The 17,776-nt window shown below is 42.4% G+C and overlaps 1 protein-coding gene across 2 annotated transcripts; it reads left to right on the top strand.

Annotated features, from left to right (window-relative positions):
- Positions 1-160: 160 nt before the first annotated feature.
- PSMA1 (proteasome 20S subunit alpha 1) lies at positions 161-17,776 on the top strand. 2 transcript variants are annotated; one of them, XM_084773008.1, is made up of 10 exons: positions 161-555; positions 5,361-5,405; positions 5,761-5,862; positions 5,976-6,079; positions 9,110-9,198; positions 9,820-9,890; positions 10,460-10,589; positions 12,830-12,909; positions 15,726-15,836; positions 17,443-17,776. In XM_084773008.1, exons 1-10 carry the CDS (start codon positions 538-540, stop codon positions 17,497-17,499), a joined length of 807 nt encoding a protein of 268 aa, XP_084629134.1. In that variant the 5' UTR covers positions 161-537; the 3' UTR covers positions 17,500-17,776. The 2 variants fall into 2 exon arrangements, with proteins under 2 accessions (XP_084629134.1, XP_084629135.1); XM_084773009.1 differs by lacking the exon at positions 161-555 and adding an exon at positions 3,784-3,938.

Raw genomic sequence — 17,776 nt, 5'->3', positions numbered from 1 at the left:
ATGGACAAAAACTCTGAGACTTCCTAGAGCCAACATGCTGGTGGGAATTTTGCTGATGCACTGAAAACTCGGTTTGGGGTTTGGTCAAAGTCCACAGCTACTGAGGTCTGAGGCAAAGTATTCCTCTGAGAGCGTTTCTTTGGATTATAATGCGGTACTGAAAAGGTTCACATTGAAGGATTTTTTTTTTAAATCCATACAAAGAAGCTGGCCTCGTGCATGAAGATTAGTAATTAGCAAAGAGCTGACGGCCAGACAGACCGTTTACCCCAGTGTGAGAGGAAGACTGACGTATGTTCCCAGTGGAGCAAGAGGGGAGTCCAGAGGACGCAAGAAGTCACTGCACTGTGGGGAACTGTAAACACCCACGGCTAAGAGCTGACCTTTCGTCATAGAACTGAAACCGCTGCCTTCCAGCTCTCCTCTCCCTTCCGGTTTCACCCCAGAAGACAGCAGGGGCACAGTCACCCATCGCCCCATTGCTCAAGCTCGGGAAGACAAGAGCCTTCTCCTTTAATGTTTTTATTATCGTGCTGAATGTGTCCCTGGTTTCAGGTTAGTAATCCACTAATTGGCTTGAGTTGATTTGTTGGCTTTTTTTTTTCTTTTTAACTAGCTAGACCAAAAATGTCATGAGGTTTTGAACATATTTCATTTGAAAGCATGGAAGAATTACGTCCACACTGGGTTTTTTTACCATGTGGGGGAACGAACTTTCTTCAGCATAGAGTTACAGTTGTTACATAGATCACCACAGACATTTGCAGGTCCACAGGAAAAAAAATCCAACTCTACTTTTATTTAGAAGTTACTCTTCTTTGGCTTCTAAAAAGCCTCTAACAGCTCAGCAGTTAGGAACATTGGCTGCTCTTCCAGAGGACCCGGGCTGGATTCCCAGCACATACGTGGTAGCTTATAATCCTTCGCTAACTCCAGTCCCAGAGGAGATGAAGCCTCTTCTGGCCTTCACCAGCACTATATGCACATGGTACATGCAGGCAAAGTACCCACACATGAAAAATAAATAAAAAATAAATTAATCAGGCATAGTGGCGCACGTCTGTAATTCCAGCACCTGGGGAGATCTCTGTGAGTTCAAGGCCAGCCTGGTCTACAAAGCGAGTCTAGGACAGCCAAGGCTACACAGAGGAACCTTGTCTTGAAAACCAAAAAAGTTTAAAATTTTTTAAAAATAAAACTTAAAATCCTGGCATTGCTTAGTAATGACTTTAAAGCAACATGGTTTGCCAAGCTGGTGTTTCTACAACACGTCTTTATTGATTGAATTTTGAGCATCATTAGCCAAATCTTCAAGAACAGGCATAGAAGAGCTAAAACCGAAACATGTGCTTTGGGGCCTTAAGGGAAGAGATAGAGACAGAGAGACAAAAAGAGAGAGAGAACCAAAACTCCATGCCTCTTCTCTTGGCCTATAAATAGAGCTTTTTTGTGAATAAAGAACGAATATCGTATTATTGAAGATAAAAATCAAAAGGGCATTTTTTAAAAAGAATGATAGGTCCGTACCTTTTCATTAATGTAATCAAGATTTAGTGAACACCATATGATATCCCAGGCTTTGTTCCAGATACTATGAATGCGTCAGTAAAAAATTTTAAGTGAGCCAGTTGTGGTGGTGCACACTTTTAATCCCAGCACTCAGGAGACAGAGGCAGGTGGATCTCTAAATTCAAAGCCAGCCTGGTCTACAGAGTGAGTTCTAGGACAGAAAGAGCTACACAGAGAAACCCTGCCTCAAAACAAAAAATAAAAAAACAAAAACCCAGAAAGTAGTATTCCTATCTTTGAATATTTATATGGTTTCCTGCTATACATTTACAATAAACACAGAGCTACACACACATACACACACACACACACATACACACACACACACACACACACACACACACACACACACACCAGCTTTTATGTGAGCTAGTGTCATAAGGATTTTTTTCTTTGTATCCAGAAAGATCTTTCCTTAGTAGGAACACAGTAACAACATTACCATGCCTACAAGTTAATGAGAAAACAACTACAAGTTAATGGGAAAATAAAGGGCAAATCATTAAATAACATCTTTAATCATTAAAGTAACATTGAAGAAACACATAAAAAGGACAAAATAAACTCAGATTAGAAGGTTTTTATCTTTCTGCTCATCAACTTGACAAGCTAGAAGGAATTAACAGTATCCAGTGCTGGTGAGAGTACATATATATATACATACACACAAAGTGGCCTGTTCAGCACCACAAACTATAAGTTGAAATTCAACCTTGTAACTAATACATTTATTCTAAGTGTAAATGTGACTTCCCTTTGACCTTACAAATTTTATAAACTCATGAAGTACTCAAAAGGTACAAGTGTATAAGAATAGTTGTTGTACTAGTTTTAAAACAGCAAAAACTTGGAAAATAACCTAATAGCTCACTAATGAGTTCAAGGCCAGCCTGCTCTACAAAGCAAGTCCAGGACAACCAAGCCTACACAGAGAAGCCCTGTCTGGAAAACAAAAAAACAAAACAAAACAAAAAAACCCAACTCCCCCTAAAATAAAAAAAAGTTAGAAGTACTTTTTCAAAATAACAAGAGGCTGCGTGTGGTGGCACACACACTCAGGAAGCAGAGGCAGGTGGATCACTGTGAGTTTGAGGCCAGCCTGGTCTACAAAGTGAGTCCAGAACAGGCAAGACTACACAGAGAAACCCTGTCTCGAAAAACAAACAAACAAACCAAAAATAAAAATAACAAGAGCCAGTGTTGGTGAATTTAAAGAACAAAACAATTCATAAAGGGTTAAGAACATATAATGGGGGAGGGGCGGTTTAAAAACTGAGAGATTAAAGAAAACAAAACAAAAAATAGTAACCAGGTTCAGACAATTAGTGCACCTGCTGTCAAGCTATGACTGAACCTGAGTTCAATCCTAGAATCCACACGGTGCAAGGAGACAACCACCTCCTTCAAGTTGTCTTCTGACTTTCACTTAAGTGTATTCAGGGTCACAAACACACACACAAACACAATAAACAGATGTAAAAGCAAAAAATGTGTTGTATGTGCACATATACATGAAATATCAGAATGTGATACTAATTGCTGTGAACCTGCACATTTAAGCGATGTGTTACTCCACCTGCCAAGTTCAGATCTTAAAGACCCTTACCTGACTCTGGGTACTCATCGGTCTGTAGATGTAGGGAGGCAGAAAGCACAGAGTCGCATCATAATTCCTAAGAAAACTCGCACCTTCCCTCTAGTGGCCCAATCTACCAGGTACAGCATTTGATTGTGGACTGTAACAGGCCTGGGGAGCTCAAGGTCCGCAACAGCAACTAATGATCATAAAATGAGTGATACGAAGGATGGGCTGTCAAAGTACTGCTAAGTGCTCAAGTTACTCAGACCAGGAATATGAACACATACACACACCACACACACGCACGCACGCAGGCACACACACTACAGCTTTGTGGCCTTTTATGCAGCCTCTTTCAGTCGGATAACTCCCCAAACCTCTGTCTGTGACTGACATGCTATGGGGGACCCCTGCATCATCCAGAGCTGGGGTGACAGTGCACAGCAGAGTGGACCGAAAGTTGGCGAGCATCTGCAATCCAGAGAGGGAAAAAGGGGCAAGGAAACTCAGTGCGTGGCGTGGTGGCCACGCCCCGGCTCTCTCCGCGCAAGGGCATTCGATCCCCGGGGTTTTCCGCCAATCCCAGTTCCTCGGCTCTCGAAGGCCCCGCCCACCTAGAGCTGGAGGGCGGGGAAGCTCTAAACACCGATCCGTGGCTCTGGGATAGACTGCGCTTCCTGCGCCGCTGCCGTCAAAACTCCGCAGGCGTCTCTGACGATCACCGAACCATAGTTGGGGCCGTGCTTCTGTGTCCGCTGCCGGGTCTGGTTGTCGCCGCGCCGGAGCTATGGTGTGTTGAGCCCCCGAGTCCTCGGAGGGTTTGGGGATGAGGTCCGCTGTCGCGGCTGGGGATCGGCCTCTGTTCCCAGCGGGGCGGGGCGGTGGGAGAGGAAGCTTGGCTCACGCACGAGCTCCGGCAGTGATTCAGCATCTGCGGCCTGGCCGGCGAGGAGCGATCTGTAGCCGGGGCGGCCTTTCCACTTTACACGGGGTCCAGGCTCTTCCCCCTCGGCCAGATAGCCGCCCTCGCACCTCAGTTTACTTCGGTGGCCGATTATAGGGGGGCCCGGTGGTCCCTCGTGATCTCCATTGGAGGGAGACGATAGAAGTGGGGGTTGCACCCGACACCGCCAGCGCGGACTGGAGCCTGCACTCTGGTGCTTAGACCATGCGCATTCTCCTCCTGGGTCCATTTAGAGCGCCGTCGGGAAAGGCTCCATTCAGTCACTTTGATGTGTCACCTAGTCAAGATGAGAGGGGAAGTGGTGGGATCAGGTTCAAAACGTAGTGCCCTGGGCTGCTTCCGTTGAGTCCGCCATTCGAACCCCTCTCACCCTCACTAACACTCTTCTCCCATGTGCAGACACACTTGCTTCAGTAATGACACTGTAGCGGTATTGGTTCTGCCGCGGTAACTGTTTGTGCCCACCTCTTTACTGGGGATTTGCGTATTTGTCCGTTCCTTCAGTGGCAAGGTGCGGGGCGAGAGCGCAAAGTTAAACCAAACATACCTTTAACCAGAGTGTAAAGAGAAAATGATATATAGGAAGCCGAGTGTGGTGGCCCATACATGTAATTCCAGCACTCGAGGCAGAGGCAGGCCGAACTTTGTGGGGTTGACGCAGGCCTGACCTACATAGTGAGTTCCAGGGCAGCCAGATTGTGGAGACCCTGTCCAAAGTATGGATATGGATGGACGGACGGACAGACAGATAGAGTTGGGCATGATAGCACACACCTGTAATCTCAGCATGCGGAAGGTTGAGGCAAAACTTCAAGGTCATCCTCCGCAGTATATAGCAGATGAAAGCCAAACTGGATGGCGTGGGGCTTCACGTCAAGGCCCTGCTGGAAGATGTGCTAAGACTGAGGAGAAAAGATGGAACCTTCGAGAGATAGACATTTGAGTCCATCTAAAGGAAAGGCCTCTGGCACATTATTAGAGCCCCGTGTAAGAGAATGGTGTAAGGGAAGAGGAAGAAAAATTGATGTGTGCAGACTTTAGCACTGTGAGTTAGGAAGACCCTGCTCCAGCCATCCCGACAGCGTGTGCATAGTTAGGTAGAACTGCCCTACAAAGGGGGTGCCGTAAGAACGGCTTAGGAAAGCAGCACCAGCAGAGCCTCAACAACTGGACGGAAACACCTGTTGCAATGTAAAAATGTGAGGTGTGTAATGGTCTCGTACTAATCTGTCTGTCTTCCACTTTCAGTTTCGAAACCAATATGACAATGATGTCACTGTTTGGAGCCCTCAGGTAAAATGTTTTATGCCACATCTGTGAAGTGACGTTTCATGGCTACAGGAGGTTCAGAAACTTGTGAGATTATAACCTGGGCTTAATCTTTATTGGTCAGGAGGCTAAGGCCTTAGGATCATGGAGTTGGAGAACAGTTTGAGCAGTTTAGTAGAACCCTATCTTTAAAAGAAAAGGAAACAAAGCATGTGAGATTATGGGCTATAAGCTTTGAGTTGGAATTAAAAGTAGTTTGTTGGTTTTAAAAAGTGAAATTTAATTCTGCTCATCTGAGATCTGGAAACTTTAAATTTTAATTTGTAGAAGGATCTTCTAAGGTGACCATCAGATTTACTTTGTGTGTGCGCGTCTTTAGGGCAGGATTCATCAGATTGAATATGCAATGGAAGCTGTTAAGCAAGGCTCAGCTACAGTCGGGCTAAAGTCCAAGACACATGCAGTGTTGGTTGCGTTGAAGGTGAGTGAAATGGTAGTCCTGTCTTCCTCCCCCAGGAAACAGCTATCAAAGGTAAATTTTACCGGTAAATAATAAAGCTGTAAACTAAACTACCATACTGTGTCTCTATTTAGAGGGCACAGTCAGAACTGGCAGCTCACCAGAAGAAAATTCTCCATGTTGACAACCATATCGGTATCTCAATTGCGGGTCTGACTGCTGATGCTAGGCTGTTATGGTATGTATGGTCCTGAGAAAAGTAGGCATTTTGATTCGTGATAAACGATGTTTTTTAAAAGTACCTGCATAAGATACCTTAGGAAGTTATTAGTATGGGTGTTTGTCTGCATGTATGTCTGTGCATCAGTGTTTCCCTCAGAAGCCGGAAGAGGATATTAGATTCCCCTGATATTGGAGTTCCAGAAGGTTGGGAGCTGCCGTGTGGATACTCGGAATTGAACCCAGGGCCTCTGAGGAGCAGCTAAGCTCTCTCTGCAGCCCTCAGAACATTGTACTTGGTAATTCTGTAAATGCCTTAACGGGTTTGGGTGTGTTACTAAGTATTCCCGTTTCCTAGTTCTTACCATGGTATTAAACAGCCTGATGCTTTTGAAAGTCTCCGAATGTGATAGTTGTTGACATATATATTATTTCAAGCCCTGTACAAGTAATTAATCAGTTGTCTCAGAGGCTTACTGCCTCCTTCTGCTAACCTAGGCCTAGTCCTGGAAGCTTCTAGCCCTCATACAATCTGACCTGGGCCTAGAATGTTCTAGCCTCTGAGACTCACAGCTTAATAAGCTCACCCTTACTTGTTCTTTCTGAGCTCTGGGCTGGCCGGTTCAACCCAGCTGTTCTGGCTCAAACTCCTCTCCCAGCTGATTGATTTAACCTGGCTTTTCTCTCAGCCTGGAACTGCTCTGCTTGGCCTCAGACTAACTCAGCATCTGCTCTAATCTTCTGGCTTCTTCCCATTGTCAGGCTCGGTCCGTCTTCATTTGAATTCTCTGCAGCCCATCTCTCTATTACTGTCTAGTCAAACTGCCTCCTCTTAAACAGCTGCCTCTTAAGTAGCTTCCCTTTCCTCTCTTCTCGTGAGAGTTGAACGTATCCTATTCTTCTTCTCTGATTTGTCACCTTCTCTGCCGCTCAGTTAGACATCACTTTCAGACATGGGTGCTTCCTTCTACAAACTAACTTTACCTTTGTTTGGGATTAAAGGCATGTACCACCACGCCTGGACCCAAGCTTTTCTTTACCTAACACTTGCTCTTCACCAGGCTGGCCTTGAACTCAGATCTGTTTGTCTCTGTCTCTGGATTAAAAGTGTGTCTGTATTCCAGCTGGATCACACAGACCTAGAAGGCCTTTGGATGTGGTCTCTTGCCAGAGCAGCCATGCTCTGAATTAACATTCCTCTACAAAGCCCTCTGTGCCTAAAAGCTGGACACCCTTCTGTTCAAGGATGACCTGAACCAGTCTCGTTTTCTTCACCATGTCAATATTTACTATACATTGATTGTCACAAAGCTCAATAGTATATAATACGGGACTAGAAAGATGATTCACTTGTAGATCTTGGAACTTAAATCCCATTTTATTTATAACATGAGGTGGGAAATAGAGAGTAAGGTAAATTTCTATGACTGTCCTGAGGAGATCACTGTTTCTTCGTGAGAAACAGCACCTAAGTGAAGTGGTAGGACTTGGTGATCATACCAATTACATTCTTGCCTCATAACTTAATATCTGAGACTGGACTAATTAAATAACTTCTTCCAATAAGTACAACACTTAACACAGGGCCTGGAGAGATGGCTCAGAGGTTAAAAGCACTGGCTGCTCTTCCAAGGTCCTGAGTTCAATTCCTAGCAACCACATGGTGACTCACAACCATCTATAATGTGATTTGATGCCCTCTTCTGGCCTGCAGGTGCACATGCAGGCAGAGCAATGAATGAATGAATGAATGAACGAACAAACAAATCTTTTTAAAAAAAGAAAGAAAAAAAGAAACACTTAACACAGGGGCTTTCAGGAAGATTGGGGGTGGGGTGGGGGCAGAAGGGGGACTAAAGTGAAAAGTGACCAAAGCTAATCTCTTCACCATGGTTTCATTAGGAAAAAGAGAAGAGAGGAGTGACAGCTGTGTTGCCATCCTAATTCTAATTCAGCTAGTCTCTTTTAAGTCGGTAGTGGAGTGACACTATATGTATTTCTGCTCTCAAAATACAAAGTAAAGTATGTTGTCAAACATGATGCTTAATTTGGGTATCTAAAATAGTAGCATACCAATATTCAGTTAGTATGAAAGCTTCATTAGTAAGATGCTATATGTGGTTTTGGTGTTGCCTTTGATATATGTTTTATATCTAGAATACATTTTAGCACATTTAACACACTTTTAATAGGCACTCCAGAGGCAAAGCAGGCGGCTCTCTGTGAGTTTGAGACCAGCCTGGTCTGTAGAGTGATTTCCAGGGTGAACTAGAGCTACACAAAGAGAAAAAAAAAAAAAAAAAAAAAAATATATATATATATATATATATATATATATATATTCGAGGCCTGGGGTTTGACTTCCACACTACAAAAACACCCCCAAAATAAAATGTGGTCATCAGATGAGCTGTACGTGCACCAGGAGCCACTGTGGAGAGAAGGAGCACAGCTGCCTCTGATTATTCTTTTTCATAGGCACAAGCTTTTGTCTCCTCTGTTTACCTGGCTTGGATCTCCTCTAGGGTGGTATTTACATCAAGAAAAAAACAAAACTATCCCTCTGTTTTCTGAATCAAAACCTAATATTAAGGCCTGTGGTTGCTAACAGTGGGAAGGACAAGAAAAGACAAGGTACTTCTCTATTCTGTAAGAGCTCTGAGTCTAAGATTTTGTACAAAGAAATAATTTGGTCATTTATTTAGTTACTAGTTTATTAAGCATTTTATATATTATAAAGCTGGTTTCAAACTTCTTCATTTTCCAAACACTCGATTATAGTGATGAGCTGTCCTGCCTCACCTGGTCATTTATTTTTAACACTTTATGTGCTCCCAGAATTTAGTACACACACAAAAAAGGGAATCTGTTTGGTCATATCTTAGCTTTGTTATTTTCATATATGTACTCCATGGAAATGTTTTCAGGAAAGCAAAATGGAGTCAGACTGCTTTGTTTAAATATTTAGGTTATATTCATTCTCTGTGATATGAACTAATTTTATTTATTTATTTATTTATTTATTTATTTATTTATTTATTTATTTTAGCAATTTTATGCGCCAGGAGTGTTTGGATTCCAGATTTGTATTTGACAGACCACTTCCTGTGTCTCGCCTTGTGTCTCTAATTGGAAGCAGTATCCTTTATGTTGGCCTTATAAATGTAAACTGTGAAGTGTTTGGTACTCAGTGCTTGTCTTGGTTATTTGGAATGTGAGACTATAAATCAGATTGTAAAGGTTTGAGGAATTTAATTACTCTTTCACTAGCCTTTGGAAGTAGTTGATATTTCTAAGACACAGCAGTCCAGTTTAAGGGAGCTGTGGCTCATTTTTCAAGAGTAGAGTTCTGAGTGGCGCTAGCTCTCCCCCGGAGCTCAGCCCCTCCATCCAAACCAAATGCGTGTGTAGGAAGGGAGTCTTTGTTAGTGCTCATTCTTGGCTTTGGTAGAATCCAAACTTTGTGTAATATTAGGCCAAAGGAATACTGTCCTGTCACTTTCTTCTAGAAGATTGTGGAGCAGTTAAGAAGCGAGAAGTTGACAGGCGGTGGCGGCACATACCTTTAGTCCTAGCACTTGAGGGACAGGCAGGTGGAGTTCTGTGAGTTGAGGGCCAGCCTAGTCTACATAGTGAGTTTCAGGACAGTCAGGGCTACATATTGAGACCCTGTCTTGAAAAACCAAAAAAAAAGAAGAAGAAAAAGCTAGAAGTTTTCAGTGTATTACGTGTTGAAACGGGCTCCTTAACTAGTTTCAGAGACCCAGGTCCCAACACAGCGGTATGGCCGGAGACCCTATGGCGTTGGGCTGCTTATTGCTGGTTATGATGTAAGTTCCTGTATTACCTAAAAATACCTGACACAAACAACCTAAGAAGGGTTTGTTTTGACTTACGGTTTGAGGAGACAAAGTTCTTTGTAGTAGGGAACTGGAGGTAGCCAGTCACGTCACATTATCACATTACAGTTAGAAAGCCAGAAGAGATGAATGCTGCTGTTCAGCTCCTTTTCGCCTGTAGTTAACAGGACAAAGCCAGTCATTGTCTGAGTGAGTGTCTGGAGCTGCGCCTGGTGGCACAAGCCATTAATCTCGACTCTAGGGAGGCAGAGGCAGGTGGATCTCTGACTGCAAGGCCAACCTGGTCTACAGAGGGAGTTTTAAGCAGCCAGGAATACGTAGAGAAACCTTGTCTTGAGTGGGGGAAAACTATTTGGAAACACCCTCACAGACACACTTAGAGATGTGTCTCCTAGGTGATTTAATCCAGTCAGATCGACAATGAAGATGAACCATCACAGCTATCACAATTACATCCCCACAGTGTTTAAAGCCTAGGAATGTTGTAATCTTTACGTCAACCAAAGTGAAGAATTCCACAGTATGTTTTCTACTTACAGGACATGGGCCCTCACATTTTCCAAACCTGCCCATCTGCTAACTATTTTGACTGCAGAGCTATGTCTATTGGCGCTCGTTCTCAGTCAGCTCGTACTTACCTCGAGAGACATATGTCTGAATTCATGGAGTGTAAGTATACTTTGGCCTATTTTATTTTGTTTACTTTTGCCTCTTCTAGTCTTTATACGGTTAGCAAATCTACCCTAAATGAGGAAAACTAACAGTTTTTAGTTTTTATAGTCTTTAGTTTTTAAAAATCTTAAGTTCATAAAGTGTTATTTGTAGTACATGCTAACTTTTATTTCTAGCTACTAAGAGAATTTTATCAAAATATAAATGTGTCTCCAACCTTAAAAATTCTTGTTGGATTTGGTCTCATGTAGGCCCTGGTTAGAGTTGAAAACCATTGTCCTAGTTGCTCTTCATTAGTGCTGTTTACAGCTCCTGTAAGTCTGTTTCTTCTTCAGGCCACATGGAATCTCTGCGTTAAGTGGGTCATAAATAAGTAAAAGTATAGCCGTGGGAAGAGAGAGTGAGGGTGTAGGATGATGAGCTAGTTTTTCAGGGCTTTGCTTTGCATGGAAGGAAGGCTAAGATCAGGGCTTGTACGGTTTCTCTTCCTGTCTCCTACATTTTCCTGTGGCAAGATAGTATCCTTGAAGGAACTGGAGTTCCCAAGATCACCCAGCCCTTGGGAAATACTTGAGGACTGAGGTCTTGGCAAGTAGTCATTGCCTAGCAGAGACAGTAGCTTGGTCACGGAGGAAACAGGAGCCTTCAGGCTCTCTTGTGTCCCACCCTCTCCTGAGTGTCATGGCGGCTATGTGATGGTTCCATGGCATTTCCGTCCAAGGAGTTTTCCTTGCCGTCTCCTGTGGGTAGCCCCGTTGTAGGCTAGGTAACATCTTTGATGCATGCACATGGGATTTTGTTAAACTTAAGTCTTCCAATGGTGTTTTGTAATATTCAGTTTATAAGTGTTGTGTTTCTTTTGTTTAATTTATTCATATTTTATTCTTTTCATAATGTTTTTTAAAAGATTTGTTTATTATGTAGTGTTCTGTCTGCATATAACACCTACAGGCCAGAAGAGGGCACCAGATTTCATTGTAGATGTTGGTGAGCCATCATGTGGTTGCTAGGAATTGAACCCAGGACCTTTGGGAGAGCAGGCAGTGCTCTTAACCTGTGAGCCATCTCTCTAGCGCCCTCATAATGTTTTAAACAAGGTTTTTTCAATATCATTTGTAGATTGCTCCTGTAAGAAACTGTTTTACTCCTAATGCTCAGGGGAAAACATTCATTTATTCTCTTAAGTATGATGTTAGTGGCTGTGAGATTTTATAGATGGACATTTCCTTCAAATATTAGTTGAATGAGTCTTTTTGTTAAGTAGGAGTTGGTAGTTTATCACATGCATGATACATCTGATTGAAATGGACATACATTTTTTTCTCCTCTTAGCCTGTTAATGTATGGTGTTACATTGGCTAACTTTTCAAATGTTAACCAACTTTACATTCCTGAGAAAAACTACTCTTGACTATTATGCATAATTTTTTTTCCTTGTTGTTGGGTTCTGTTGGTGGTGTTGGTGGTAGAAATGGTGATAGTGGTTTGGTTTGGTTTGCTTTGCTTTGGTTTGGTTTGGTTTTTGAGATGAAGTCGCACTGTGGAGTTGAGATTGACCTGGAACTCTCTCTGTAGCTCAACCTACTCATAATCCGCAGCCCCCCCTTCCCTCCAAGTGCTAAGGTGGGAGGGGTGAGCCACTCATTTGGGTGTCTTTATTCATAGAGGAGATTAGCCTGTAATTTTCTGTGATGATTTTGATTTTGGTATTAGGTAGTACTGACCACATAAAGAGGGTTGTTGGAGACCCTTTAATGAATATAAGAACCAGCATTCTATAAAACACACTTTAACAAACTGGAATGACATTTGTGAACCAGGACTTTTATTTAACCTAGTGAAAGAACAGACGTTTTGTTTTGTTTTGTTTTGTTTTGTTTTGTTTTGTTTTCTCAAGACAGGGTTTCTCTGTGTGCCCTTGGCTGTCCTGGACTTTCTTTATAGATCAAGTTGGCCTCAAACTCACAGAGATCCACCTGCCTGTTCCTCCCAAGTGCTGGGATTAAAGATGTGCGCCAGCACACCTACATAGAACAGATCGTATTTATTACTAAAAATGTCAAATAGTCATTGTTGGTTGATATTAGGTTAGGTTATGCAGCTAACATTATGCTTTTGGCTATTTTATTCTGTGTAGTTTGTCACTCAAGCCACAATTTCAGACTGCGGACTTGATAATTAAAAGAAGCTTTATATGATGGTGGAATTAGAAATTATTTTTAATTTATTACACACAGGCAATTTGGATGAACTGGTTAAACATGGTCTGCGTGCCTTGAGAGAAACGCTCCCTGCAGAGCAGGACCTGACCACGAAGGTAACTAACTCACGGTTCCAGCTGTAGGAGTGATAGTGTGGTTCAGTCCTCAGCCTCAAGAGATAAAACAGTGGGCACTTACGTTATTTTGATTGGGCTGCCTTGGCTCATTGTTTCCTTTCTACTCGCCAAATTATCTGGTTTTGAAATGTCATGTTTAAATTGGGCTTGGGTTTACACACCAGTAAAATTTCTTCAGTTTTATTTTGTTTTGTCGACAATAGATAGTCATGTCTTTGTCTTTTGATTATTATTGTATGTTTGCTTGTTTGAGACCAAGTCTCATATAACACAGGCCAGCCTCAAACCTGCTGTGTAACTGAGGATGACCTTGAACTCCTGGTTCCTCCTTGGCAGGTGCTAGAATTACAAGCTGGCACCACCCTGCCCTTCCTGTATTATTAGAATTGTTACAAATGTATATGTATACAGACACTCTGTAGGTATTGAGAGTATAGTACAACAAATATCTAGGCTTCATTACAGTCTGACAATATATCCATAAATAAATGGCATGCTATACTAGAAGGTGACAAATGCTGAAGAAATAATAACACAACAGAAAGAGTGAGCAACTGAGCGTCGGCCAGTAGTGTGGTGGGTATAATTTAAAACAGTGATCAAGGAGGGCCTCACTAACAAAGTGAAATTTGCAGGAAAGAACTAAAGAAGGTATGTGAGCCATACTGGTGTCTACAGTAAGATTATTCTAATGAACACAAAAAGTCCTGACGCCAAGTTTTCCCAGTATTCAAAGAAAGTCAGTGAACAAGAAGAAAATGAGAAGGCAAGAAATCAGAGATAAAGAGGAGGCCACATTATGTCTGTCCAGAGCAGTGATAGAGAAGTAGCCAGTGTTAGAGACTGAGAAGTTAGAATCTGCTCACAAGTTTGTTAGGGTTGGAGTAGGTGCTTTCAACGTTTTTGACCTGATTAACTGAAGGAAAGGGTTATGATTTTATTGAGATGGATATTAGACTGGAAGTAACAGATTTGGGGAAAGGAGCTATAGAAGATAAAGTCAGCTTAGGATATATAAAATTTAAAATGCCTGTCTGTCCAGTTGGTGATAGAGAAGAAGCAATTTTCAGTGCCCACCAGCCTTCTGTGGTGAGTAGCCTAGGTCATAGGTAAACCTTTTGTATCTATCTTTACATAGGAATGACATCTAGAGAGCAGAGTAGGTATGGTTTCTAAGAGAGCAAATGGGTGATCAGTGTGGGCGCTCTAACCCTAAGAGAGGGAGAGATTAGCAGGTGCCACCAATAGACTCAGGAAGACCCGAGGTAGAGGAAACCTGGAAAATGAGGCATCCATGAGAGCAAATAGAGAACTGTTAATAAACCAAGAAAGATGCTAATTAAAAATTACCCATTAGCAGTGGTAGCCTGAGGACTTGACAGGCAGTTTAAATTTATTCAGGAAGGAAGGGATGGAATCTAGAGAGAGGAATTGAAATATCTCTTTACAGGAGATAGGGTTTTGTTTTGTTTTTTCCCTGTTGATTATCCCAGAAAAATACAAAGTGCTGCTTCGGAAAAGAGATAGCAAATATTTTCCACTGTTAAAGATTTTTAGGATGGAAGAAATTATGTCACATTTGTTGTATAGTTATGATAATAATTCAGTTTAAAATGAAACGGTTATTTAAGAAAGATGAGAGAAGCCGGGCATGGTGGCGCACACCTTTAATCCCAGCATTTGGGAGGCAGAGGCAGGTGGATCAATGTGAGCCTGGTCTACAAAGCAAGTCCAGGACAGCCAAGGCTACACAGAGGACACTTGTCTCGAAAAACTAAAAAAAAAAGAAAGAAGGAAAGAAAGAAAATTAGATACATAGATAGATAGATAGATAGATAGATAGATAGATAGATGGATGGATGAGGGAAATGTCCAGAACCTTGTCTTTTATCAACACAGAAGTGGAAGGATTGGCTGTCAAGAGGAGGTTGGACTGTCGTTCATGGTGATGGGAACAAAGACAGTCTGGACCCCTCTGTCCGTCTTCCTGTTGCTCTAGTTCCTCAGTGACATAGAAAACAGGTTTCCAGCTGTAGGGGAATAGAGAATGTTAGAAGAAAAGAGAGAAGAGAAGGGAGATCGGGTAGGGGTGAGGTTCAGTGACGGTGCTTGCTTCTGACACCAGCCCTCAACACTGGGGGAGGGGGAGGGGATGCTGGGGGTGATGTATAAGTTGTGTGATCATAAAAGATCAGGGAAGTCAGCCAACGCTACACAGAAACCCTGTCTCAAAAAATCGAAAAAGAAAAAAAAACCCTAAAAACCAACAACAACAACAAAAAACCCCCAACAGATCAGGGAAGAAATGCTTGGGTTTACTACATTTAAGTGTGATAACATTGTAAAGCTGTTGTGTTAGTCATTGGATAATTACTATTAAGTATCAAAATCAGCAGTTCTCAGACTCCTTTAGGGGTCGAATGATCCTTTCACAGGGGTCACATCAGATATTTACCTTATAATTCATAACTAGCAAAAGTATAGTTATGAAGTAGCAATGAAAATAAATCCACGATTGGGGTCATCATAATGTGAGGAAGTTTATTAAAGGGCCACAGCGTTGGGGGTTGAGCGCCGCTGCTCTAGGGCAAGACTGCTGCAAGCTGGCGTGGGCCTTCGAGGCTACTCACAGTAACCAAAAGTGAATATTGAAATTCTGTAATTGGAAGGGCCATAGTTTCCTGCCTCTTTTCACTCTTACATACAGTTTTTAAAACTTTGAATTTAAGTGCTATATAGATGTTTTCTTTTGCCCAGCATTTTAATATATATATTAACTTCCCTCCCCCCATCAGAATGTTTCCATTGGAATTGTTGGTAAAGACTTGGAGTTTACAATCTATGATGATGATGATGTGTCTCCATTCCTGGATGGTCTTGAAGAACGGCCACAGAGAAAGGCGCAGGTATGTAGCAAGAGCCTTCAGCTCTGCTGTAAGCTGCGGTTCCTGTCACAGCCACGTCAAGTCACTGCTGTGTCTTTAGTTCGTGAGGTAGGTCAGAATTGAAATAACAGCTTGAAGGCACTGGGTGAGTCAGATAGTGAAGGTCAGTGATCTCCATGTACACATACTTATTGCTAGGTAACTAGGGGAACCCAAGATGTACAGGCTTAGACCTCTCACTTCTGAGTTCTCTATAGACTGGGGTCTGGCTAGATGGGTTTTCCCACCACGGCTTTCACTTGGGATCTCACAAATTCTGCTGTCTAACTGACGAAGGGGCAGAGCACCCAAGATGACTTTATTCCCTACTGTCTAGCTACCCAGAGAATCTGCTAGAAGCCTGCAGACTGCTATAATGACCAGGCTTCTGTGTGTGTAGTCTCAGGGCCTCTCATGAAGTGGCCGGGCAAAGCTTACAAAAGTGAAGGTTGCCAGCCATTCCTAAGGCTAGAACTCAGGACTGATACAGCCTCACGTTAGCGCACTCTTCAGGTTAGAGTGAGTGACAGGGCCAGCCTGCATTCTTCTGAGAAGAGTCTGGAAAAGAGGACATGTTGGGAGCTAGTGTTGGACACTTAAGCTGGCACTCCATAAATAGTGACAAAAGGCATTAAGAAATATTGATTTAAAAACAAAACAAAACTGAAATGGGCTGGAGAGGTAGCTCAGAGGTTAAGAGCACTGGCTGTTCTTCCAAAGATCGTGAGTTCAATTCCAAGCAACCACATGGTGCCTCATAACCGTCTGTAATGAGATCTGGTGCCATCTCTGGCAGGCAGGCACACATGCAGGCAAGATGTTGTATACATAATAAATAAATATTTAAAAAAAAAAAACGTGGAAATCTAGAGTTATGAGTCTTTCCTGGGAATATGCACTTGATTCCCCCCCTCGGCCCTATCTCCTGCCTCACCTCCACGCTGGTAGGATTACAGGCATGCGCCCCGCACACATTTGCTGTTTATGGATGTGGACGGCATGGCTGTGGATGTAAAAAGTGATACAGAAAATTTTTCTACACGTTGTAGGATCATGCTTATAATCCTAGCACAGTGAAACCCTGTCTCCAAAAAAGGTGGTAATGGTGGTGGAGTTTCTTCCAGCTTGAGTTTTTGCGTTTTTCTAAGTTTGGCAAAGATGCCGTTGGTGCTGTTTGGGGGTATGATTTGCGTTTCAGTTGTCAGCGAAAACCAGAAGTTAGGAAGACGGCTCTAAGAGTCCCGTGTCGCTGCTTTGTTGGTGTTTTTCTGTCTGTTGGTTGAACAGAAGGAAGTCTAAACGGTGCTGGCTGTGTCTTAAGCATAGCAATGAAACATACGAAAGGCTGACCTCTTAACATCAAGACATGATAAACAGTAGAATTAATTGTTGATGATCTTTATGTTAGCAGAACTGAAATTACATGTATATTATTTTTTAAAGCTTTATTCAAAAAATTTAACAGGATATTACACTAAAACCAAGTATCTGCAGTAACTTTTAATCTCTCTCTCTCTTATTGTAACACTTGTGATTTAGGAGTATATAATAATGTTCACTTTACATCTTTTCATATCTTTCTTTTAAGCCTTCACAGGCTGCTGATGAACCTGCAGAAAAGGCTGATGAGCCAATGGAGCATTAGGCATGAAGGACGCAGGGACAGGAGGACGCAGGGCACACGCTGGTGACGGCGATCCGCAGCTGCACAGTATGGGGTGCTTGTATGTTTCAGGAATCAGTCCAGATGTGAGTTTTCTCCAAGCAGCTTCACAGAAACCATATGATGGGGCGTTTTCTTTGAAAGGGTCTACATAATCATTTTCTAGAACATATAGGCATCTGTACCAATGTTTTTATATTAAGAAAATAGTGTCTTTGCAGTTTTAAAGACAGCTGTGAAATAAAATTGTTTCACCTCC

This window comes from Acomys minous, assembly GCF_964271855.1.
Source record: "Acomys minous genome assembly, chromosome: 2".
In the NCBI taxonomy this organism is placed as follows: Eukaryota; Metazoa; Chordata; class Mammalia; order Rodentia; family Muridae; genus Acomys; species Acomys minous.
The sequence above is the reverse complement of the archived record's forward strand: the minus strand, read 5'-3'. Positions and strand labels throughout refer to the sequence as shown.

Coding starts and splice junctions, on each gene's coding strand:
- PSMA1 (XM_084773008.1), top strand. Junction 5,863..5,975: donor CAGTGTTGGTTGCGTTGAAG/GTGAGTGAAATG, acceptor GTCTCTATTTAG/AGGGCACAGTCAGAACTGGC. Junction 15,837..17,442: donor GGCCACAGAGAAAGGCGCAG/GTATGTAGCAAG, acceptor CTTTCTTTTAAG/CCTTCACAGGCTGCTGATGA.